The sequence below is a fragment of the Mustela erminea genome, chromosome 2 (genome assembly GCF_009829155.1).
Source record: "Mustela erminea isolate mMusErm1 chromosome 2, mMusErm1.Pri, whole genome shotgun sequence".
Lineage (NCBI taxonomy): Eukaryota > Metazoa > Chordata > Mammalia > Carnivora > Mustelidae > Mustela > Mustela erminea.
Window position 1 is genome coordinate 15,978,896 of NC_045615.1, and position 25,195 is coordinate 16,004,090.

Genomic DNA, 25,195 nt, shown 5'->3' on the forward strand with positions numbered 1-25,195 from the left:
ATGACCCTGGGATCATAACCTGAGCCAAAAGCAGACACTTAACTGACTCAGCCACTCAGGTGCCCCAAGACCAATACTTGTGTAGGAAAAAAAAAGTGGGAGCATTTATAATACCAACGTCAAGAATGTAATAACACAATGTGGAATAAGGAAAACCCACAAGGCTAGTGGGAATAAACAGGCAGAAATGGACCCAGGGGCGCCTGGGTGGCTCAGTGGGTTAGGGCCTCTGCCTTCGGCTCGGGTCGTGATCTCAGGGTCCTGGGATCGAGCCCTGAATCTGGCCTCTCTGCTCAGCAGGGAGCCTGCTTCCCTCTCTCTCTACCTGCCTCTCTGCCTACTTATGATCTCTGTCTGTCAAATAAAATAAAATCTTTAAAAAAAAAAAAAAAAAGAAAAGAAAAAGAAATGGACCCATATATTGGACACAATCTATGACAAAGTTTGCAAATCAAAAATAAATAGCTCAGTAGTCACAACCAAAGATGCTCATCAACAGTAGTATAAATTATGGTATATTCTTATAATGGAATATACAGCAATGAAAATGGGTTTTAGCTAGATGGAATAACATGGATGCATCTTGACAACATATTCAATTTATATAAAGTTAAAAAACAGACTAAAATTTGAGACATCAATAGGTAGTTACGGGGCACCTGGGTGGCTCAGTTGGTTAAGCCATCTGTCTTTGGCTCAAGTCATGATCCCATGATCCCAAGGTCCTGGGATCAAGCCCCAAGTTGGGCTCCCCATGGCAGGGAGTGTACTTCTATCTTTCCCCAGCCCCTGCCTCTCCTCTTGCTTGTGCTCTTTCTCTCAAATAAAGTCTTAAAAAAAAAAAAAAAAAAGCCAAAAACAAACGGTAGGGGCACCTGGGTGGCTCAGTGAGTTGGACGTCTGCCTTCGGCTCAGGTCATGATCCTGGAGTCTGGGGATGGAGCCCTGCATGGAGATCCCTGCTTAACAGGGAGTCTGCTTCTCCCAGTGCCCCTCACCTGCTCATGTTCTCTCTCTTACTCTGTCTCTCAAATAAACACAATCTTTAAAAAAAAGGATAGTAACGTTTGAGGAAAATAATGATTGAAGAGAACATGAGACTTCTGAGAGTGGGTTTTTTTTTTTTAACCAGGGTAGTAATTATGAAGTTGTTTGATAACTGAGGTGTACATTTTTAAAAATAAACTTTTAAAGAAGGTTTAGATTTATAGAAAAACTGCAAAGAGAATTCCTATATACCCCACACCCAGCTTCCCCTAAATGTCAACATTTTACATTGGTATATTTGTCACAATTAAAAAACCAACGAACCAATACTGATACATTAACTAAAGTATACTTAGTACTTAATTTAGATTTACTTGATTTTCAACTAATGTCCTCTTCCATTCTAGGATCTCATATTATGTTTAGATGTCATGTCTCATTGGTTATAATAATTTTTCAGGCTATCCTTTTTTAAAATTTTGTTTTAGGAAGATTTTATTTTTTTAGAGCAATTTTAAGTTCAACCAAAATTAGGAGGAAGCAGAGATTTCCATATACTCCTTTCCCCGCCTCACATGCACAGCCTCCCCCAACTATCAACATCCCCTATGAGAGTGGGACATTTGTTGCAGCTGATGAACCTATACTGACAAATTAGGGGTTACTCTTGGTATTGTCCATTCTATGGGTTTGGACAAATGTTTGAGATGTATCCACGCTTACAGTGTCATATAGACTAGTTTCACTGTCTTAAAAATCCTGTGTTCCTCCAATTCATCCTTCCCTCCCTATAAACACCTGATGTTTTTACTATCTCCATAGTTTTATCTTTTCCAGAAAGCCATACAGTTGGAATCATACAGTATGTAACCTTTTCACATTGGCTTCTTTCATTAATTCAGAGTAAGGTTTCTCTGTGCCTTTTTGGGGCTTAATATTTCATTTCTTTTTAGCACTGAGTAATACCCCATTGTCTGGATGTACTTTCATCTACTGAAGGTCACCTTGATGACTTCCAAGTTTTAGCAATTATGAATATAGCTGCTATAAATCTCCATTGGGCAGGTTTTTGTGTGGATATGTTTCCAATGATCAGTTTTTACAATCAATGAGCATATACTGTTTCTATAATCACAAAAATAATTTAGAAAGAAAATCAATACATTTGGTTGTATAAGAGAACAGACAGAGGGGCGCCTGGGTGGCTCAGTGGGTTAAGCCTCTGACTTTGGCTTAGGTCATGATCTCAGGATCCTGGGATCAAGCTCCACATTGGGCTCTCCGCTTGGCGAGGAGCCTGCTTCCCCCTCTGCCTGCTTGTGATCTCTCCTGCTGTCAAATAAATAAATAAAATCTTTAAAAAAAAAAAAAAAAAGAGAGAGAACAGACAGAGAACACTGAAAGGAATTTTAATTGATTTATCACAAAGCATTAAAAGCAAGCAATATAATGTTAATAAAAATTCTTAAATAAAATATTTAAAACAAAAACAGCAGTGCAGAAAACAGCATTAAAATGTTTGCATATAACAGACATTTTAACACTTCCACATTCTTTTTGGAATCCAGGTTTTTAAGTCTGGGGAACATGTTAAATTACAGGCAAATAGAAGAATGAAGATGAACTGATTCTAGAGTTATAATCTGGAAAACTATTTCTCTAGAGTCCTACCACCAGATAAGCAGTTATATGAATTTTAGAATCAAAACAATATTCTTTGCTCTCCAAAGTAAGTATCCAAGAATTATTGTAGAAAAATGTGTGCGTACTGATGTGTTTACATAATGTCATCACATTTTCTGCCCCTTCCGCCTAGATACATTGATTTACTGACCTCAGTTATATATTACTATTGACTTTGTCAGCACATTTGCCAGACTCAGAACAAGTCAGATGTATTTTAAACATGCAAACATATTAAAAATATAACCATATGAATCGTCTAATAAAACTGGGGGTCTATTCTGCTAATGCCATCAATCCCCAGCAACGAGCACACTGAAGGTAAGCAGCACAATGAGCATTTTCACACTCCCGAAAGTCATGAAATGACAACAGTACAATTACTACGTTTAACTGTAATCAGATCTAGTGACAGGTACATTTTGCTTAAGAGGATTTTTGAAAGGATTAAAACCTTAAGCTATAGCATTCTGTTCTACATAAAAGGATATGGAAATCTTACACTTTCTTTACCATAAAGATGGAAAAGCCCTCTCACAAATTAAAAATTCAAAATACTTTCTATATCTGTTTCAACTGAGTTCCTCCAGCTGATACCTGTAAAGTAAGAACTTTCTGTACAGAATTCAGGAATTAACTTTCAAGACCAGGCATTGAAATTATTTGCACATCTTTAAATTTTGCTATTTGCTTCTGATTAAGCATGAGATAATCCTGGTGCAAAAGTATGCTTTATAAAATGGTTATGTATCTGTGGAAACTAGCTTTGCCAATGCTTTTAGGAGGCACGCCATTTTCCAGCTATAGCTACAAAGTTTCATAATTAAGGATTCCAGCGCTTGTCAGTATATTATCCAAAAAGTTTTCTTTTTTCTTTTGAATCCCCAGATAATTTTTAACAAATTTATCCCTCACTTTTCAATTCATAAGGAACAAAACTGATACAGGTTTATGTGTGTATGTGTGTCTTAACAGATTTATTTTGATATTTGTCAAATAGTTCACATTATATGACATGGGGCTGTCTGAACTCATCCACACAGTAACTGTTCGATAATACACATTGACTTCAACTATTAAAATTGTATACAAGGAAATTAGGGGTGTTGCAGTATTTGGTTGCAAATAACTTGCCATCTGGTGTTGGGTCAGAAAACGCTATATCGTCAGTCTTGAGGAAACAGCCAAACATGAAGCAATTCCTAAAGACAAAAAGACAATTTAACAATGGAACAAACTTAAAATTCTGGTTAATCATTATAATTTATTTTAAAGCAATCCAATTATAAAATTTCAATCCCCTTAAATACCCTTGATTAAAGTAAAAATTATTAAACGATAAAGTGATTTAATGCCTTAGAGTTTAGAGATGGAAGTTTAATGATACCATTTCACAGATGAGCAAACTGAGGTCCAGAAAAAATTCTGCTGAGAGGCAAAAGGAACCATAAAAACCAGCTAGCTGATGCCGGGGGATCCATGATGATGAGCAATGAATAGACAATAATATTGCTGACTAAAAGCCACAGTTCATTAAAACCAAAAAGCCACCATCAATAATTTTAACAACTATTCTCCTCAACCACACTCACACGCTCAGAGCTTTAAGGAGGCAAAAGCTAACCTGTATTTGACCACAACTCTCCTGACCCAGCTCAGCTAGGATTAACAGTTATAAAATCAAATGGTTAAAAGAATTCAACAAAATTGAGGGATATTCCAAAAATAACCAGCCAGTACTCTTCAAATTCTTCAATGCCATAGAAGACAAAGACTAAGAAACTGGTCCAAGTGAAGGAAGATGAAGACGAAAGAGCTAGGACAACTATGTGCAATGTGATCCTGGCAGGGAAAAAAGGTGCTATGAAGGACATTTGAGACAAATGCCAAGGCAGAAATATGAACTATACAATCATGAAAGCATTACATTCCCATTCAATACCCTGTGTTTGATGACTGAAGTATGCTTACGAAAGAGACTACCTTTTATCTTTGGTCTTAAGAAATACACACTGAAGTAAGAGGAGCTGAAGAGGCATAATGTACATAACTCACTTCTAAATAATTCAGGAAGAAAGTAAATGTTGAAACTTGATGAATCTGGGCAAAGGTAAATAAGGGTTTCTTTTTACTATTCTTGCTACTCCCACAGGCTTAAAATTAGTTAAAAAAAAATATAAAACCAAAGATTGGATTCAATTAGAAGATACAAGCATATGGTATACTAAGCAATTTCATACAAAGTTTATTGCTAAATTTACTAGAATCCAAGGCAAAATATTGGTTTGATTCAACAGGTCTTTCTATCTTTATAAGTGGTATCAGCTATGGAAAGAACATTAGATCTGTGGGTTTGAGCCCTAACTCTGTCCTTCTATTTGCCTATCAGTGTAGACGTGTATTAATAATCCCAGGTGAGTCTCAGTTGCTTCTTAGGTAAAACAAGTAGGAACAACATTCGACTCTTGCAAGGATTTAAATATGTATTGCCTGTATATAGATGAGAGAGTTGAGCCCAAAGTTCCTCTTATACAGGATAGCTGCCAATTATGCTGCCTGTAGCTTTAACTCATGGACATGAAAAGAAAGAGATGTTCTCAAATGAATGTGCTTTTATTTTTTCATTGAAGGCAACGTAATTTTTATTCATTATTGCTTATGGATAACCTATTGCTTGGGTACCCAAAGTATGATCTATAGACCAGAAACATTCATCAGACCCTGAGAGCCCCATAGTAATGCAGATTCTCAGGCCCCACTTGCATCTCTGAATCACACCTGCATTTTTTTTTTTTAAAGATTTTATTTATTTATTTGACATAGAGAGGTCACAGTAGACAGAGAGGCAGGCAGAGAGAGAGAGAGGGAAGCAGGCTCCCTGCTGAGCAGAGAGCCCGATGCGGGACTCGATCCCAGGACCCTGAGATCATGACTTGAGCTGAAGGCAGCGGCTTAACCCACTGAGCCACCCAGGTGCCCCTCACACCTGCATTTTAACAAGATCCCCAGGTGACTCATACGCACGTTCCCATTTGAGAAGCACTATACTACGGACTGGTGAAGATGGTTTGATATTGGTATTCCCTATGCCAAAGGCATGCATCTCTTAATACACAGAAAGTAGAGGTATTTCATAATTAACTGTCAAAAATCTTACAGACACTAACTTTTCTCACTGCTCCCCTTTATAAGGAATGTGTAGGGGACTAGGATGATGGCCCAACACTGGATCCCGCAGTGGTTTTGGTTTTAAAAAGTAAACAGGACTCAAAATGCTAGACGAGTGCTACTTGAAGCCTGGTTTCTGGTCTGATCAAAGTGTGGTCATTGGATTGTAACCTTGATTTCGGGTCAAGAGAGGAAGTTTTGCGAAACTCATCCAGTCAACCTAGATCAGGTAGGTACATTATGAAGCAAGAAGTTAAGTTCATCTGTCATGGAAGAAACTTCAAATAATTAAATGTTATTGAAAATGTGCACCTGGGAGTTTAAAATAGCAAATCACTGTTTTTTATTGAGATACAATTCATATATCATAAAACTCACCCTTTAAAAGTGTATAATTCAGTGGTTTTTTTGTATATTCACACAACAGTGAAACTACCACCAATATCCATTCCAGAACATTTTCATCACCCCAAAAAGCAACCCTGTACCTATTTATAGTCACTCTCTGCTCACCTTGTCCTTAGTCCCTGGAAACTCCTAGTCTGAAACTCCTAGTCTATTTTCTATCTATGGATTTGCCTGTTCTAGATATTTTTTGTAAATAGAATCATGTGATATGGTTTTTTTTTGTGATTGGCTTTCCCAATTAGCATACCGTTTCCAAGGTTCATCCATGTTGTAGTACAGGTTAACACTTCATTCCTTTTTGTGGCCAAATAATATTCCATTGTATTATTGCATGGAAATTCCACATTATATATATATCAGTTAATCATGAATTTGGCTATTTACACTTTTTGGCTCTTACAAAAAATGCTGTTATGAAGCTTCATGTATTAGTTTTTATATGGATACATGCGTTCATTTCTTTTGAGTATATACCTTAGGAGTAGAATTGCTGGGTCATATGGTTAAGAGTTTATTTTTTTGAGAAACTACCTGACTATCCCACAGTAGCTGTACCATCCTACATTCCTACCAGCAACATGCAAGGATTTCAATTTCCTCCATATCTTGACCCATATTTGTTATTTTCCCCCTTAAAAAAAAAAAACCTTATAATCATGCTAGTGAGTGTGAAGTGGTATCTCATCGTGGTTAGGGTTTGCAAATCCCTGATAGAAGCCATATGTATTTTTTCTTTGGAGAACTGAAATCTTTTGCCCATCTTGAAGTTGGGCTTCCTGTCTTTTTATTGTTGTGTAGTGAGTATTCCTTCATATATACTGGATATACAAGACCCTTTTTAAATGAATGATTTGCAAATATTTTCTCCCATTTTGTGGGCTGCCTTGCTAATTCACTTTTACATTTAGTTGCACCCGTGAATTACAGTAAGTCTTCATTAATTATACCTGGTCACCCACTAGTCAATGAACAAGTACAATATCTATAGTTATTTTTTAAACTTGAATTTTGTTTGTATAAAGTGTATTTATTGCAATGTTATTTACCTTATTACTTTTATTTACCTCTGTTGAATCTAATAAAAATTTGGGCTTATATTTCTTATTTTCTATTTCATTTTCTAGCAATTCATCTCATTTTATTGTTTTTATTAAAGGGTTGGTATATAATTAAACTAGTTCTTCACCACAGGTAGTTTGAGTAGCTCTGGGTTATCATGTTTCAACTTGGAATGTTGTGCCCTAAAATGGGTTTTCCCCCCAGTGCCAACACTTGCCTTAGCCTGACTTTGGTAATATTTAAACAAAAGTGTTTTAACAACATCATTCCCTTTGACTCATGAGCTGGGAAACTTTATGGGAAAGCTAATCTGGGTCTAGATCCATTTTATTTTATTTCTTACCTGAGAGTATCTACCAATCGTCGTGCAATGCGCTTTCTTCGTTTCAGTCTGAAGACCCAGATTCTACTTATTCCACAGACTGCAGGCTCTGGTACATCTGAACATTGCCAAGCCCGGTGACATTCTTTAGAGCTTGGGGATCCTGGACCAGTTGGTTCAGAAAGGACACGGAAGGCCTGCAATGATATACAGACACATCTAGAGCTAACAAAAACAGCTGTGTTCATATTTCTTTTTAAAAAGCCATTCCTTAAAACTTAAGTATTTAAAATTAATCCTGTTATATACCTTCACCAAAAATGTTAAGATTCTGATACTTTTTGAATTCTTATCCATTTAGTCACACAATGCTTAAAAACAAAAACTAGTGGTGTTGAGATATTCCTACATTCTAGAGTATTATATACCATTATGAAACTTCCTTCTGATTAAAAAATTAGAAAAATCAGACTCTTACTTTTAATCCAGTACGTAAACTTCTCCCATTCTCTCCAGCCTCAACCATATTTATGATATCCCAAAAAACTGACTATACTAAAGAAGATTTTTGCAAATTAACTATGAAATTTGGTTGGTATTTAAGGATTTTTTTTAAACTTTCTATTTTGAAATAATGTATCCTTCACCGGGTTTCCTCCAGTGGTTATATCTTTCCTAACTGTAATACAATACCAAGGGGCACCTGGGTGGCTCAGTGTGTTAAAGCCTCTGCCTTCAGCTCAGGTCATGATCCCAGGGTCCTGGGACTGAGCCCTGCATCAGGCTCTCTGCTCAGCAGGGAGCCTGCTGCTTTCCCTCCTCCCTCTCTGCCTGCCTCTCTGCCTACATGTGATCTCTGTCAAATAAATAAATAAAAATCTTAAAAAAAAAATACAATACGAAAACCAAGGAATTAACATAGGTATAATGTATGCATATAGTTCCATGTCAGGGAACAATTCATCATACCTGTATATTCATTTAAGCAGCACCACAGCCAACCTGTACACACAGCTACTGTATCATCTCAAAGATCTTTCTCTTGCTGCCTCTGTATAGTGTCACCCACGTTTTTCCCTTCAGCAGCTCTAAAGCCTGGCTACTTCAATCTGTTATCTCTATAATTCTGTTATTTTGAGGATGTCATTTAAGTGGAATCATACTTCAGGTGACCTTCTGAGATCATGCTTTTTTTCACTAGCACAATGCCCTTGACATCTATCCAAGTTGTTGCATATATCAATAGTTTGTTCTTTTTTATTGCTAAGTCATATTCCACTGTATGGATGTACCAGTTGTGTAATCATTCCCTACTGAAGAATACTTTCATTGTTTTCAGGCTTGGACTACTACAAATAAAGCTGCTATCAACATTCAGTTATGGGGGTATCTGGGTGGCTCAGTGGGTTAAGCCTCTGCCTTTAGCTCAGGTCATGATCTCAGGGTCCTGGGATGGAGCCGCGCATCAGGCTCTCTGCTCAGCAGGGAGCCTGCTTCTCCCCAACCCCACCGCTTCTGCCTGCCTCTCTGTCTACTTGTGATCTCTGTCAAATAAATAAAACTGTTAAAAAAAAAAATCAGGTATGGGCTTTTGTGTAGAGTAAGTTTTCATTTCTCTGGGATAAATGCCCAGGGATAGGATTTTTGGGTCATATGCAAAACATATGATTAATTTTCTAACAAATTGCAAAGGTGCCTGGTGGTGCAGTTCGTTAAGCGTTAAACTCATGGCTTTGGCTTGGGTTGTGATCTCAGGGTTGTGAGATCGAGTCCTGCCCTGGCACTGGGTCTGGCATGGAGTCCGCTTGGGACTCCCTCTTTTTTTCCCTCTGCCCTTCCCTACTGGGTGCACATACAGGCACTCTCTCCCTCTCTCTGAAATAAATAAATCTTAAAAAAACAAAACAAAAACAAAACAAAAACTGCCAAATGTTTTTCAGTCTTAACATTTTATGTTCCTTCAACAATGTCTAAAAGATCTAGTTTCCCTGCATCTTTGCCAGCATTTGGTATTGTCATTATTTTTAAATGTAGCTATTCTGATAGGTGGGTACTTAATTTTTAACTAACATCAAGAAAACTTTGCTTTTGAAGTAAGAAATAAAAAGAAGAGAATATATTTGGCTGTATTTGCCTATCATCACTACATAAATAGTCTACTTCCTTAAAATGAAAGAAAAGGCCAAATTGATCACTAATACAAACCAGTAACTTTTCTCTCCATTTTCTGATAAACCCACAAGACACCCTATATTATGTGTGTGTATATGTGGATATGTCTGTATATACCTCACATATATACACACAAATACTGTGTATATATCTCATATATATACACACACGTTTCCACACACACACACATATTTATGGGTATTACATATATACACAATGAAAAGGCAGATTAAAAAGAGAAAATAAGGAAGAACAATAAAGATAGTAGAAATGAAGGGTGCCTGGGTGACTCTGTCTGTTAAGCATCTGACTTTGGCTCAGGTCATGATCCTAAGGTTCTGGGATTGGGCCCTGCAGCCGACTCCCAGCTCAGCCAGGAATTTTGTTCTTCCTTTCCCTCTGCCCACTCCCAATTGTGCGCATGCTCTCTCTCAAATAAGTACATGTGATCTTTAAAAAAAAAAAAAAAAGGTTGTAGAAATGAGAGGAGAAAGGGAAGACCTATACAAAGGTAAAGGATACATTTACATTAATTTCATTTTAAGACACTGAAACAGTATTTTTAAAAGGAGACATAAGTGTAGAATACTATAAAGTCTGGTAAAAAAAAACAAACATATTTGAACTATAGTTCTCTTTAGCTAAAGATTATACTGTAAGCTCCTTGAAGACAAAAACTCTCTCTCTCTAGTCTAGAACAAATGTTGGCAAACTTTTCCTGTGAAAGGCCAAGTTGTAAGTATTTTAGGCGCTTTGAGCCACGTGGTCTCTGTTACAAAAGCAACCTTAGATAATAGGAAATTAAAAAGCATAGCTATGTTCCAATAAAAATTTTTTTTTAAAGATTTTATTTATTTATTTGACAGAGAGATCACAAGTAGGCAGAGAGGCAGGCAGAGAGAGAGGAGGGAGCAGGCTCCCTGCTGAGCAGAGAGCCCGATGTGGGGCTCGATCCCAGGACCCTGAGATCATGACCTGAGCTCAAGGCAGAGGCTTTAACCCTCTGAGCCACCCAGGTGCCCCTAAAATTTTATTTATAAAACAGGTGGTGGGCTTCACTTGGTCCATGGGATGAAAGTTTGCCAACTCTTCTTCCAGAACATTGCTAATTAGCACTTAAAATAGATGCTAATTAAGGGACAATAATTTTTTTTGCCAGATATATTAACCTGCATTAAGCCACATGTTCAATATCTGGGCTCTATAGATTTGCTTATTTAAAATCCCTGTATTTTACAGCCCAGGTATGGAGAGGACTACATGAACCTAAGACTGACTTACTCTGCTTACATATGACAAAATGTCAAATCTAATAGAAATAAATGACTTCAACTATCCACATGGTCAAGGATACTTTAGTAGGGAAAAAAGTCATTAATGGTAGCATGCTTAAAATGCTTATTGAGATTTCACCCAACTGCTTTATTTTGCTCACATGTTATGACAATAATTTAAAAGACATATACCATACCTGTTTGATGGGCTCTGCAATTAAACACCCAACTACTCTCTTTTCATCAGATATGAAGAGAAAAGTCTTGGTTTTGTTTGGACATCTGGGAACAACTTGATGGAAGCCCAATTCATTATCAACCAGTTCTTGGACATCTTCTACCTAACGATGTTAGACAGGAGAAGAGATTAATTTATGATTACTATCATTTTAGCCTCTTTTACCTGTATTTCCTAAATTTACACACTCTCCAAATTACTTCACTATTGCATGTATCTGTCACTCTGGAAACAGGGTCTGAAAAACTGATTTTATATATCACTCTCAGCGGAAAGAAATTCAGACTCCTGGGGGAGCAAGGAGTGGGAAGTGCCAGAAGAGATTGTTTCAGCTTTATTCATTGTTTACTGGGGGCGCAACATCCTGCCCAAGAAACAATACCAATACAGAAAAAGACTACGGGGGCAATTTCTCAATATTAAAAAGCTTAATTTAGATTTCATAAGTGAAAATGAAGGTAAAAGATAAAACAGACAACTGTTTTCTTTTTTCTTTTACTGACATTTTGTCTTATAATTTTTAATTTAGTTTTATATAAACCAGAATGAAAGTGCACCTTTTATTATGTTAATTTTTAACTAATCTAAATTTATATATATATATATATATATATATATATATTTATTTATATATATATATTTTAAAAGATGCATGTGCACCAAAGTGGATTAGCCCTTCGGAATGGTATTTTATACTTAGGTTGATTTCTTGGTGAGAGGAGAAAGAGGGAGTAGGAGGAGAATAAGGATTAAAAAACTAATGTTCCATACCTTTCTAATAGCATAACTTGGATCACGTGGCAGGACCAACACAATTTTCCCATCCCAAAACTGTGCTACTACACGTTCTTTTTTCCAGCCCTGACAAAAAGAAAAAAAGTCACAGTTTAATTGAAGAAGGGGGAAAAAAACCATCAAATAGTCTGGAGAGAACAAAAAGATGAACAATGAATGCTATGAAAAAAGACACGATCCATGTAAAGGAATGTGAAAAGGGAAATAAAAGATGCCTAAAATAAAATGCCAGTCCTCAGGAGGCTGAAACCCTAGTGGGAGACACGTACATAATTTACTACAAAATAAGACGAAGTCAATTAAGGAGCCCTTCATAGCAATACAGAGAAAAAATGATGACTTAATAGCAGTAGGAAGGTGGGGGAGGGCTAGAATAAGCAGTTTTAATAAACCACACTAAAAATAGAAGAAAAAAGGAAATGCATTTGAGTAGCAGGAACCGTCACAAAGCCAACAAGTGGATGTACTGGACTAGAAAGGTGCTTAATAAAAAGATGGAACCTCTCCTATGAGAAAAGAAAGAGTCTGGAGAAGTCACAGAAAAGCTGTTTTTCTAATCCTATCTACAAAGAAGAAAGTAAAGTGAGGAGGTCCAGGGAAGTGAGGGTTTCCTCAAGTCTTTGAGTTTTGTATCCTCATGGTTCAGCTCTGCTCAAAAGGCTAGACTTAGGAATAGGGTGTCCACTAAACCTAGAACAATACTTCTCTTATATTAGGATAGAAAGTTTGAACTGGCACTTTTATTAAAATTCAGCTTTTGAGTACCGTCAGCCTCAAATATTAAGACAATAAAACTACAGATGATATTATTTATGGATCATATATGTCTTTTCAACATCTAAGCAAAAGAAAAAATGTATATGTATACACACACACACATTTATTTATTTACTTTTAAAAGAAATATAACTTCTAAGGCAGTTTTACTTTTAGACCAAACTGAAAGACTATTTCTGACTTACAGTGTATTTGATGCCTTCCAGAAATCTGTAGTGATGCTGAACATGCTGCAGTTCATCTTCAGGGCTGGAAGGAGTGTAGATCATGCCACAAGACTTACACATGGTGGCTCCAAAGTGTTTCTGACCTGCGTCCTATACGTGGGAAAAGAGAAAGCCCTTCTTAAACATATCACAAAGAGCTCTATGTTTAGTTCATGTAACCACTCACACAAATTTTTCCTATTTTTCTTTTATGCCGGCATGAGTGAAATACTAAATGAAAGTCTGGTTACTATATGCTCTTCCCCCATCTCCTAAAAATAATGGAATGAGAAGAAACCTAAAAATGCAATAAATTGATGAAAGAAATGAAACTGTTTCTTTGATAATATAAAAAAATCAAGATTCCTTGCCTGGACCCATAGTTCTAGAAGGAATCAAATTAAATCATAAAGATAAGAGTTAAGATGAACAATAGAGCCTCTTTATTAAGCTCTTAAATGAAAGATCTGAAAAGGCCTTGTTTCAAAGGGGTATGGCAAAAATCTCAGGACTTGTATATTCGTTATATAGTACTTTTTCCTTAAGTGATTAGAAATATTAAAATTTTTTCCCCTAAGAGTTAATTAAAAAAAACCCAAATGTAATACATAATAAAAGATCAGAAAAAGCACAGATAAATTCATGACTATTGGATAGTCAGGAATATTCAATTTTATGGCTTATTAATTTCCATTTTATCTCATAAGGCAATACTTAATGCTACTAAAAACACCAAGTTCTGAATGAATACTGGGGCTGGAAAACTTTTGCTGCAAGGGGAAAGACAGAAAATATTTTAGGCTCCTTTTGTCTCATATTCTTGTCTTTATCTTTTTGCCAACCTTTAAAAACGTCAAAGCTGTTCTTAGTTTACAGGCCATAGTTCAGATTTGGTCCACAGCCACAATTTGCCAAGCCCAGGTCTAATACAGTGTGGCTATGCTCATTACATCTTTTGTGGATCACTAATAATTTTCCTTATCTGGAGACAACTTATTCATCAGTATTCTACTAAATTACTAGCATTGCCTAACATTATGAGTCTGAAAATCTACTCTACTAACTTTAAAGGCTATCACTACAACAAAGCTGGCATTTACAAAACTCAAAATGTCTCTAAACCATGTTAACTACACTAAGCCAACATGTCTGACTTCATGTTCTGTATGTGAGAGCCACAAAACAGGAGAAGCTTTGTTTTAAATTTACTCACAATGATGAGCTGCTCTTTTGTTCCTTTATTTGTATCTCTGGTATTAGTACTTTTCTGTGTACTGATCTGTTTCAAGGAGTTAGCAGATATGATGGATCCCACAGAAGACTGTTCTTCAACTAAAGATCTTTGAAATGAAAATTAATTATTATTTAATATTTAATAGCATTTAATTATTTAATAAATTTAAAATGTCTAAGGACTTACAATGAAAACACATATGTATATAATACTTGCAGAGAACCTTGCAATTTTTATTGCTCTTAACTTAATGAATACGGCTCAGAACAATGAGAAACCTGAAACCCACGCAGAGAGGATCAGTAGTTTCATCCAGGCAAGGTAGTAAAGAATGGCAGTAAGACACAAATCCTTATCTTCTAACTCAAAATCCAAGGGACTCTCATCGAAAGTATCACATGTACATACATAGCTCTAAGTTGACTTCCTTCTTAAAAAGTGGAAAATAAGGGCGCCTGGGTGGCTCAGTGGGTTAAGCCGCTGCCTTCGGCTCAGGTCATGATCTCAGGGTCCTGGGATCGAGTCCCGCATCGGGCTCTCTGCTCAGCAGGGAGCCTGCTTCCTCCCCTCTCTCTCTCTGCCTGCCTCTCTGCCTACTTGTGATCTCTCTCTGTCAAATAAATAAATAAAATCTTTAAAAAAAAAAAGTGGAAAATAAAAATTTTTTTTTTCTTTACCAAATTTTAGGACATGTAGGCATAATACTACCAATGTAGGCATAAAGAAATTCCTAACACCATACAAAATAAGCAGATTTATTATTGAACCTCACAGTTCCACAGGAAGTCAGTCACCAGCATTTCATGATCTAACAACTCTTTACTTGAGCAGCTGAATGAGGCTAATATATTCACTTGTCCTCATACCAAATGCACCACTCCACTGTTCTCAAATACTTAGGAAAAAAATATTTTGGCTGGATAGATGGTGTTGAGGCAACCTGTTCTCATTAGGAAAGAATGTTGGGATTGGCTTATAGAGGTTGTAAACTAGGCCAAATCCAGCTAGCAGGTATGTTTTGTTTGGCTTACACAATGTTTAAAACTTTGGATTAGCTACCAATATTTCAAAATCTACAGACTTCACTTAAAAATGTGTATTTTCAATATTGCAAGAGACACTATAAGATCACCAGACCACTATTTCTTCAAAGAATGTAACTAATAGCGTGCATGCTCTTTTAGATGAGGTATGCACTCTTCACCAGTCTCTGTAGGCCGAGTTTGTAACTCTTGTCTTATAATGAAAGGACATTGGTTTTCCAAGAATGAAAGGAATAAAAATCTGTGGAGGGTAGAGGTAAAAGAAAATTAGCAAGTAAAAAAAACCAAGGGCCCAAAGCAAGAGATTCAGAGAAAACTAACAAGTTAAACAAACAAACAAACACTAGAAAAAATCCTGTCCAGTGCTTTAAGGCTAAGCCAACCAACCCTGTTATCATTTGACTAGAAGAATATTTTTCAGACTGATTTGGCAATATTATGGTAATAAATGTATTTTACACTTTGACCAATACACATATATAAAACTAAAAACAAAGAATTTCCACTAAACGACTTACTGAAAATAAGTAACTGTGAGAGATGCATTATTCCTTTTAAAAAATGCTAGATATGATGCTTTTAAACTGACCTGACATACCTCTAATGGTACACACCTGCAAAATAAAACACATTCTCTAGGTTGATTTAACCCCTCCTGTTTATGCAAACTTTGCTAAGGAACTCAGCTCTTCCCACCCCTGCATGTATGACCACAATCTATTTCTTTCTTTTTCTTATAATTTTATTTATTTATGAAAGAGAAAGAGAGAGAGCACAAGCAAGGGGTAAGGGGCAGAGGGAGAAGCAGACACCCAACTGAGCAAGGAGTCCAATGCAGGACTCAATCCCAGGACCCTGAGATCATGACCTGAGCCAAAGGCAAATGCCCAAGTGACTGAGCCAGCCAGGCACCCCCTTTATTCTATCCTAGTAATTTTAACACTTTATTATATGTACTCATTTAAATACCGGTCTTCTTCCAACCATAACTTCAATGATAGGACTATGTGTTATTTATCTTCACAGCTCCAAAACTCAGTATAGTTCAGTACCGCATAGTACTCTAAATGTTGGCCAAATGAGTGACTGAACAAAAAACAAATGTGAGACAAGGTGCCTGGAGAATCTGTAACCTACCTAAATTAAAAATCATAGGTTAAACTGTAAGGGATTGATGAGATTTGACCTTTTGGATCCTACATAAAGAGAAATTTTGAGCAATTCAAGCAATAGTATCCTAGTATCTCCTTAGGCTAGATTAGTGTATATAGTTTTGTCAGTCAATTGTGGCAGGCTTCAATTCGCAATAAATACTCATGAAAGCAGACATAACTGAAAAAATGGAAACGTACAAAAACCCGCAAAATGGCCTTTGAAGAGAGAAAGTTGCTACCTAGCCCAGTCTCTGAGGTGACAGAAGTTGAGGTGTCCTGAAAGTAAAACCTAGTTACAAGCTCCTTGCTCAATACCTTGCTATTTATAATCAAATGGGGAGAGAAGGAGCAATATTAGGAAGATGTTAAGACTATAAGAAACTTCTTTTCCAGAGCTTTTCCACCTATCCTGCTCACACCTGCCAATGCTCCCCCAACCCAGTCTTAGCTTTGACTAGGATAGTGGTAGCTTCAGCTGGCATTTATAAGAGCACTGAACTGCTGTGAGTTACTCACTCCTCTGGCCAGTTTCCCAATCTATAAAACGGGTAATAATGTAATAATGGTACCTACATCGTGAAGTTATAAATGCTTGTTAAACATGAACTATTATTAATATATTATCACCCAGGAAAGACAATATAGCTGAATGGGCTTTAATTCAGATATGGATTCAAATCATGGCTATTAAAAGTTGTTATACCTAAGAGTTGTGCAATTGTTTCCTCAGCTGAAAATGAAATTATTAAAAAATTATTAATACTACCTACTTTCTAGGTTACTGTAAGAATCAAGTGAGATAAAGAATATAAACTATTTACTATGGGTCAGGTACTGTATAAAAACGTTAGCAAAATGGAGTGCCTTTGGAGTGCATCTGTCTGCCTTTGGCTCAGGTCATGATCTCTGGGTCCTGGGATTGAGACCAACATCAGGCTCCCTCCTCAGTGGGGAGCCTGCTTCTCCCTCTTCCTCTGTGCCTCTCCCTTACTCATGCTCTCTCTCGCTCAAATAAACAAAATCTTTATTTAAAAAAAAGCTAAAATTATTATTGCTCAAACCCATAAAGATTTTTCCCTTCTCTCAACTCTTAGGTTCTTACGAAGTTTCTATGAGAGGACCTGATTTCATCTTATTTTCAATATTCCCTTAGTGGGGAGGAAAAAAATATTCTCCACATTAAAGAATGCAAGAAAGAAAGATACCCAGAGGACCCAAAATTAAAAACAACTTAAACATTAAAGAAGAGCAATCCCTACCTTTTTGTACTGACTGGAGACACACTGAAGATGGGATAAACAGTGGACTCAGGAGAAACTGGGAGGGGGAAAAAATGACAATAATTTATAACATAAACTCAAAGCTTTAAATCATAAAAATTTAAACGTTAATATGACCAAAGTATTCAAATTGCTTGATTTCAAGACTTAACAAGTAATCAAAACCATATGGTATTGGCAAAAGGACAAATAGATCAATGGAACAAAATAGAGAGCACCAAACAGACCTACACACATACAGCCAACCGACTTTTGACAAAGAAGCAAAAGTAATTAAGCTGAGAAAGGACAGTCAACAAATGGTGCAGTCATATGCAAAAAAACCTGACAGCACTTTCCATAAAAATTAAGTCAAGATGTGGGGGCCTGGGTGGTTCAGTCGGTTGATCACCTGCCTTAGGTTTAGGTCATGATCTCAGGGTCCTGGGATCGAGCCCCACATTGGGTTCCCTGCTCAGTGTGGGGCTTGCTTCTCCCTCTGCCGATCTCCCTGCTTTCTCTATCAAATAAATAAATAAAATCTTAAAAAAAAAAAGTTTTAAAGACCGAAGTTAAAATAGTAGTTGACTAGAGAAAAATATGTTGCAAGTGGGCTACGTAGAAAAAAGCAAACTTTAAACTTCACATTGAAAAATAGAGCTCATTCTCTAGAAACAAGGCCAAAACAGGTCTGATCTGCTGTGGCTAAGTTACTTAACCTAAGTCTCTTTCCTCTTCTATAAAATGGGCATACAAACCCATTTCCTAGGGTTATTGTGAGAAATGATAAACTAATTATGAAGTACAAATTAAACTTTTACCATTTGTATACTACCTTTATGAATTTTACTATATCCTTATGCCATCTGTATTATTTTTTATTCATTAAATATTTTTCTTTAAATGGACTTAGTGTACTGAAATAAATTTATTTTAAAAGAAAACATTATAACTACTGCAAAGAGAAAGCCGTTATTGTTCTGTTACATGTTCTATTATATCAATAATAGCACAACCCATACTAAACACTTAGCACTGCCTGGCCCATATTCATCACCTAGTAAATACTAGTTATTAACAGTGTATTTCAGAATTATCATTATGAACAATCCTTCTGTGTATATCATTAAGTCCTGTTACGTTCTATAGTTCCAGATTATGCTTTTAGTTTTATCTTTGTTTTCTTCCTATAAACTACAGTTTTCTCATTACAGTCAACATATATACTCCCTGAATTTAATTTATTCCCAAAATTACAGATAGAGCCAAACAAGGTCAAGTTACCAAGAATCTGGTTGGTAAATAAAATGTTAATTAACCTGTCTGTATATTCATAGTTTAGTAAATACTGGTTATTTGAACAATGACACCACGAGTTAATAATGGAATTTCAGAACTAAGAGAAATTTAAAAATGAAGACCAACCCCTTCCTTTAGCCATCTCCTCCCTAGATCACACAGTTAAATAGTGGCAGACCTAGACAAAATCCTAAGGTTCCTGATGCCCAATTCAGTGTTCTTTCTATGGTTTCATAAATTATGCTTATTTACAACAGGGTTTTGATCACATATATATAACATAAATTGTTTTTACTCCTTCCTATTATTTTGGGTAAAAGATAGGTAGGGTAGGTGTGATGAGAAGACCAAGTTCTAAGGAGCCTAAGTAACTTGGCCAAATCGCATAGACCAATTATGCATCAGTATTTTGTCTTAAATTCCAGCCCAAGTTCTCCTTGTCTTCAAAATGCATTGCAATGCTTACCACTGATAAGTGTTACTGAGATAAACACAAAGATACAAAACAGAAGCTCACATACTAAATAAAAAACCTCACAATATATTATAGTATATAACTCCATATTGACACATGAATTATCATTACAAGTAAATAAACTCATTTTGAGAAGTTTTCTCTTACTTACCTGCCTTGTTTTCACTGAGAGAATCCTCTGAAGGAAAACACTTATTTTCATTAGGTTTACATTCTCTTAAAGAAACTACTCCACCTAATGAATCCTGAAAATAATGAATAGGGAAAATTAAAGGAAAGTTATAATTCTTAAATTATTTTCTATCTCATGAATGAATCCCAATAGATTTATTCCTAAAGCAAAATAACAAGTTTATTATAAATTACACTTTTTTTTTAAAAGATTATTTATTTATTTATTTATTTATTTGACAGAGAGAGAGATCACAGGTAGATAGGCTGGCAGACAGAGAGAGAGAGGGAAGCAGGCTCCCCACCGAGCAGAGAGCCCGATGTGAGACTCGATCCCAGGACCCTGAGATCACGACCTGAGCCGAAGGCAGCAGCTTAACTCACTGAGCCACCCAGGCGCCCCTATAAATTACACTTTTAAATTGATTTTAAATCCTCAATTTTCAGACTACTTTAAGGAAATTTCCTCTCTGTTTACTAAATGTACATAATCTTTTAAAAGACAGAGGGCACATATTTAATACTGTAATTGTCATCCTGTCAAAAACATATTACATTTCCTGGTAAAGATGGTAGATTGAAGATTATAAAACATCTCTTCTATGATAGTGAAGTAAAAAAAAAAAAAAAAAAATTTCCCCAGCAGCCACCAAACTGGAAGGAACAACCTTCTGTCATGAACTTTAAAAAAAGAGGCAGCCAAGGAGAAAAAACAAAAAACAAAACAAAAAAACCACTCTGGAGTAGCTGGAGAGACTTCCAAATCCTACCTGTTTGGGCAGTAGCAGGGAAGCGGGGAAAAGCAAAGTAGAAAACACTCTCAAGTATTTCACTAACACTACTAATTTGGTAAGACTCAGAATATGTAGCTTGAGGGGAAAGGAAAAAACCCCTTTTGATCAAAATAGAACTCTTATTCAAGACCATTACATCTCAGTAGAAATGGGACAACACATCAGTTCACCACTTCTCAGGGCACCATAATGAGTTGGGGAAAGGTGATGTACCCACAAATGAAAAGAGGATTCATCCTTGGGTAGATGAGATGAATACTATTAGCAGGTATTTAACAAATTATTAAGAATCTTCAGCAGAGCTCAGTTTCACAAATTTAAGATGCACAAAAACCCAGCTTCTCAAAGATTACTGAAAATTAGACAGAACCCAATACCCAGCCCCTCAAAAGGAAGTTCAGAAAAGAAAATAAGGCAAAAAAGACAGTTGCAGAGAATTCATCAGGTCTCTGTGTAAATGTTCTCTATTACCAAACAGGGAGAATACTAACAATAAGATGGATGGGTGGAAATGTAGAAACTACCCCCACACCACCACTTGGTTTTGCTAAATTGAGAATTTTACCCTGAATTGTGCATGTTTAAAAACTTAGGTACATTTATGTAAAGTCCACAGATATAAAGTATACAATCTGATCAGTTTTGATAAACTTAAACACTTACATCACCAAAACCCAAAACTCCAGTCAAGATATAGGGGTGTCTTTTGACAGAAAAAATAGGAAGAATTAGTAAAATCATAATGTCATGGCTTAGCCAGCAAAAACAAGGTATTAAAAAAAAAGTTGTACTTTGTCTTCTTTAAATGTTCTAGAATCTAGCACTTTAAATAATGAGCTGAAACAAACAAAAGCAATATGCTCATAGACTGAAAAAACTACTACCCTGGTTTTGTTATTTCGACTTTCTAAAAATACTACCAAGTAAAAATTGCTAAGCTTCTCTGGACTTTAGTAATAAGGGGATTTAATGAAATGCATACCTAATGCAAGAAAATGTTTAGGTTTCCTTAAGCCAAAAAAGAGAGCAAAAGTCCCATCATTCCACCCTGCCCCTATATTCTTTTGTGGTGATTAAACATACTATTTGGCTTCATAAAACAGTCCTTTGGACAATAAAGAAAATAAAAATTTTTTTCAGCCGTATTATGTATACATATATATTACGTATACTGAAGTTTTAGTTATTTTTAAAGTTACATATTTGGTTTTCTTTACCTTTATTAATTTTTCTTCATTTTTACTTCTTGCATGAAGTAGCTCGACGTTCGGTTCTTTTTCTAGTAACAAGCACTTTGGCACTTGCCTTGTCTCAAAATTTTTTCTTTTACTGACAGTCTCTACATCAGAATCTTCAATCACTTCTGATATATTCTTTTGTGTGAATCCCAATAATGGCTTGTTTTCCAGAGACAATTTTCTAAGACAGGGCTTTTTTCTACTAACAAAAAATGCCGCTCCACCCTGAAGTGTAACTTGTGGTTTGACTTTTTGGCTTAGAACCCGAGGAGCATTCAGATTATTTTGAGCTGAATAATAACTATTCTCTTTCTCTGTAATTGGCTTATAGGCCACTCGATTTTGCTTAGAATTTTTAGAATTCTTTGATAGAGGCTTGATGCATTTATATTTTGGTTGACACTTAGAAGTTAAACTCTTTCGTGGTTTTTTATTCAATCTCTTGGAACAGACTGGTTTTCCCTGCATTTTCTCTGTCACAACGGGAAAAGATTTGTCTTCATTATTAGTTTTTAGACAAATGGATCTACTCTCTTTTATCAGCTTTCTTTCTAATGGGTTGAGGTACCACTTGTCTTTGTTGTAAAAGGATACAGTAGACACAGCAGATTTAAATGGCGAACATTGATTTGCAGGTGGAAATTTGTTTTTTTTAGTTGTTTCGAGTGGACTTGAAAGGAAATGGCCTTGTTGAGAGCAATGTGCCTTTTCTTCACTGTTATCACTTCTTTGGCAAATGTAATTTTGGTCAGGTGATGGAAGTATATTCTCAGCAAAGTCCAGAATTAATTTCTTTGATGGAATGTCTGATAATAGGCTATGAAAAGAAAAAAAGTCCATCTTTAAGTACCATCTTGCTTCAATTTTATGGCAATCTACTGCTAAGTAATAAACAACAATACTTGTCTGTCATACTAAAAATAATACACCTTCTCTACCAAACATCCATCCATACACATTATCTATTAAACAGGATTATCAAATTGTGTCTTTACCAAAGCATTCAAATATTTTTCAAAAGTAAACTCCCAATAATGCTTGCAATAACAAACACCGTTAATAAAAAAGCTTTTATATCGTGGCACGCCCTTGCTTTAAAACCTATTTCTAAGTTTTGGCCATATATTCAGAGCTCACCAGGCTTAACTGACTACAAGTTCCCTAAAATTATTAATTCTATGTAATAAACTGACCCTCTCAAGCCTGTTCTGTGCAGAGTAATTTATCTCCTATTATGACATGTAGTAAGCAGTGAGTAAACAGACTTTCTAATAAGATTGTTCACAGAAAAGTACTGAATGAAAACCACTATGTTAATTATTATAAGAGAAAAGAAAGGAGGAAGGTAATAAAAGATTTAACATACATTTCCAAGTCAGAGAAAACAGCTCTTCCTGACTCTCTCCAAAGGCACTGAATAATTAATTTTGAAAGTTTACAGTATTTCCAGATTCGAATTGGAATTTAAAATGTTGCTATAGCCACAAGTAGATAAGTGGAATAATGGAGATTTTAAGAAAAAGAAAGGAAATATAAGAAAGACAAAAAGGTGGATTTTACTTTTTTAAGAGTTTTTAACCACGGGATGAGACTCACGTGTCATAGTTTGAAGAATGCTGCTTCCTTTTTCTTGGAGTAAAAGCTGACATCTTCTTAATTGGACTCCTAAAAGCAACAGGAAAATTATAACAACCAAATTTATCCAATATGTATAAAAGTCACTGCTATCAAAATTATACTTTCAGAGTCTGAAAAAGTTTTTTTGATGGAGAGGTACTTTAAAAAGAAAATCAGTTTAATAAATATTTAAAAGGTTTAAAAAAAAAAAAAAAGGAAAACACGGTCTCACAGTAGCAATTAAGAAGAAGAAATAAAAGAATTAGTACATGTTTCAAGCTGGAAAATGATCCCACCAAGGAAGAAGTTTTGTTTTGTTTTTTCAAATTCCATTTCAGGGCACAGTTTCCCCTTTAGTTAGCCGGATTAATTAACACCAAGTTTAAATACTCTACCGGGATATCTTCCTGTGATTTCCCTCACCAGACCCCACACTTCCTTAATACGACATTTAACACATCTTCTTGGTGGTTTAACTGTCTTCCTCAACAGCCCAAATGCTCAATGAAGGCAGAGACCGTTTCTAGCTTTTTCCTCAGAGTTCATGCAAGAAAATGGGTTTAGCATAATCCTCTCCCATCTTCCTGAGGAGCCTACAGCAAGCCTTGTTTATAAAAGACTAGGAGCTCCTCCCGCTGCTGAAAATAAACATAATCCTGCACATTAATCCTCGAGCATGAGAGAGCCTGGTTATGCTGCTCAGTAGTTTCTCCTCCTTCCTTCGGATTAGTTACATTAAAAAAAAAAAAAAAAAAAAAAAAAAAAAAGTAACACACAGGCAGAAAACCGGGGTCTCTGGAAGTCAGTGTCGAGCCCCTGCTTAAGAGAGGACTCTTCTGGAGAGGAATGAAGAAAGGTATGACAGAAAAGCGCGCCTGTCCTCAAACTCTGTCAGGGCAAAAAGACAAGGAAACCTTAAGTCAGAAAAATGGAAACCCGGTGACCTCAAAGTGCGGAGAACCCCCGAGTGGTTTCGGTCTCGAGCCGCCGCGGCGCCAAGCTCTCAGCTAAAGAGAGCCTTTTTCCTTGACATTCACCCGCACGTTCCACAGAATCTCCGGTTCTCCTCAGTCTTACCGCCCCGCGCCTCGGCCCCCGCAGCTCACCTGAGGTTCGAAGCCGGGAATCTCTCTCCGGTGGAGCCCCTTTCTCCTCCACTATATTCAAATTACCGCGCGCCCGTGAAGGCTGAAGCCGCTGCGTTTTGATTCGCCGCTTTTCAGACCCTCCAAGGGCTGGCTCGGTGATTGGTCGCTCTTTAGCCGTTGCCCCGCCTATCCGGGAGGGGGTCTCCAAGATTCTCCCGCCCTTGGCAGGTGAACCGCTCTCTTCAGGCAAGGAATCCACACCTTCCATAATCCCTTGCGGGAGCGCCGGACTCCCTTCCCTAGAGCTGGTTTAGATGCATTCTGGGGATAGTAGTTTTCGGCGGAAAAAGTCATCCTCTTGAGGTCGAGTCACCTTCTGGGGTTACTGGTTTAGCATGTTTTTGAAAAGTAGCCTCCCCAAGATTCTCGAGGCAGTTGTCTTTTACGTTCGAAGCTTTGTTCATTAACGATTTTAATTAGTAATATGTTAGATTTCTAGCTCATTTTTAAATTTTTCAACTTAAATTAAAAAAAAAAAAATTAAGTCTTGGCTCTAAACATCTGTGACGTGCCGGGCATCTCACATCCTTTACGAGTTTCATTCCATTTACTTCTCGTCACAACCTGTGAGATATGTATTATCATTCCCATTTTACTGAAACTAAAACTGAGGGCCCGAAAACAATTACTATTTATAGGATATAGCTAGGTTCTTGCTTTGGGAAGCTCTGTGG

The 25,195-nt window shown here is 36.4% G+C and overlaps 1 protein-coding gene across 3 annotated transcripts; it reads right to left on the reverse strand.

Annotated features, from left to right (window-relative positions):
- Positions 1–2,391: 2,391 nt before the first annotated feature.
- ESCO2 (establishment of sister chromatid cohesion N-acetyltransferase 2) lies at positions 2,392–24,775 on the reverse strand. 3 transcript variants are annotated; one of them, XM_032332334.1, is made up of 11 exons: positions 24,480–24,775; positions 23,353–23,421; positions 21,736–22,573; positions 19,705–19,798; positions 17,780–17,837; positions 14,303–14,429; positions 13,069–13,200; positions 12,083–12,172; positions 11,271–11,414; positions 7,649–7,824; positions 2,392–3,872 (listed from the first exon to the last, which is right to left on the reverse strand). In XM_032332334.1, exons 2-11 carry the CDS (start codon positions 23,403–23,405, stop codon positions 3,740–3,742), a joined length of 1,845 nt encoding a protein of 614 aa, XP_032188225.1. In that variant the 5' UTR covers positions 23,406–23,421; positions 24,480–24,775; the 3' UTR covers positions 2,392–3,739. The 3 variants fall into 3 exon arrangements, with proteins under 3 accessions (XP_032188225.1, XP_032188226.1, XP_032188227.1); XM_032332335.1 differs by lacking the exon at positions 24,480–24,775 and adding an exon at positions 24,318–24,416; XM_032332336.1 differs by lacking the exon at positions 24,480–24,775 and adding an exon at positions 23,769–24,003.
- Positions 24,776–25,195: the final 420 nt, after the last annotated feature.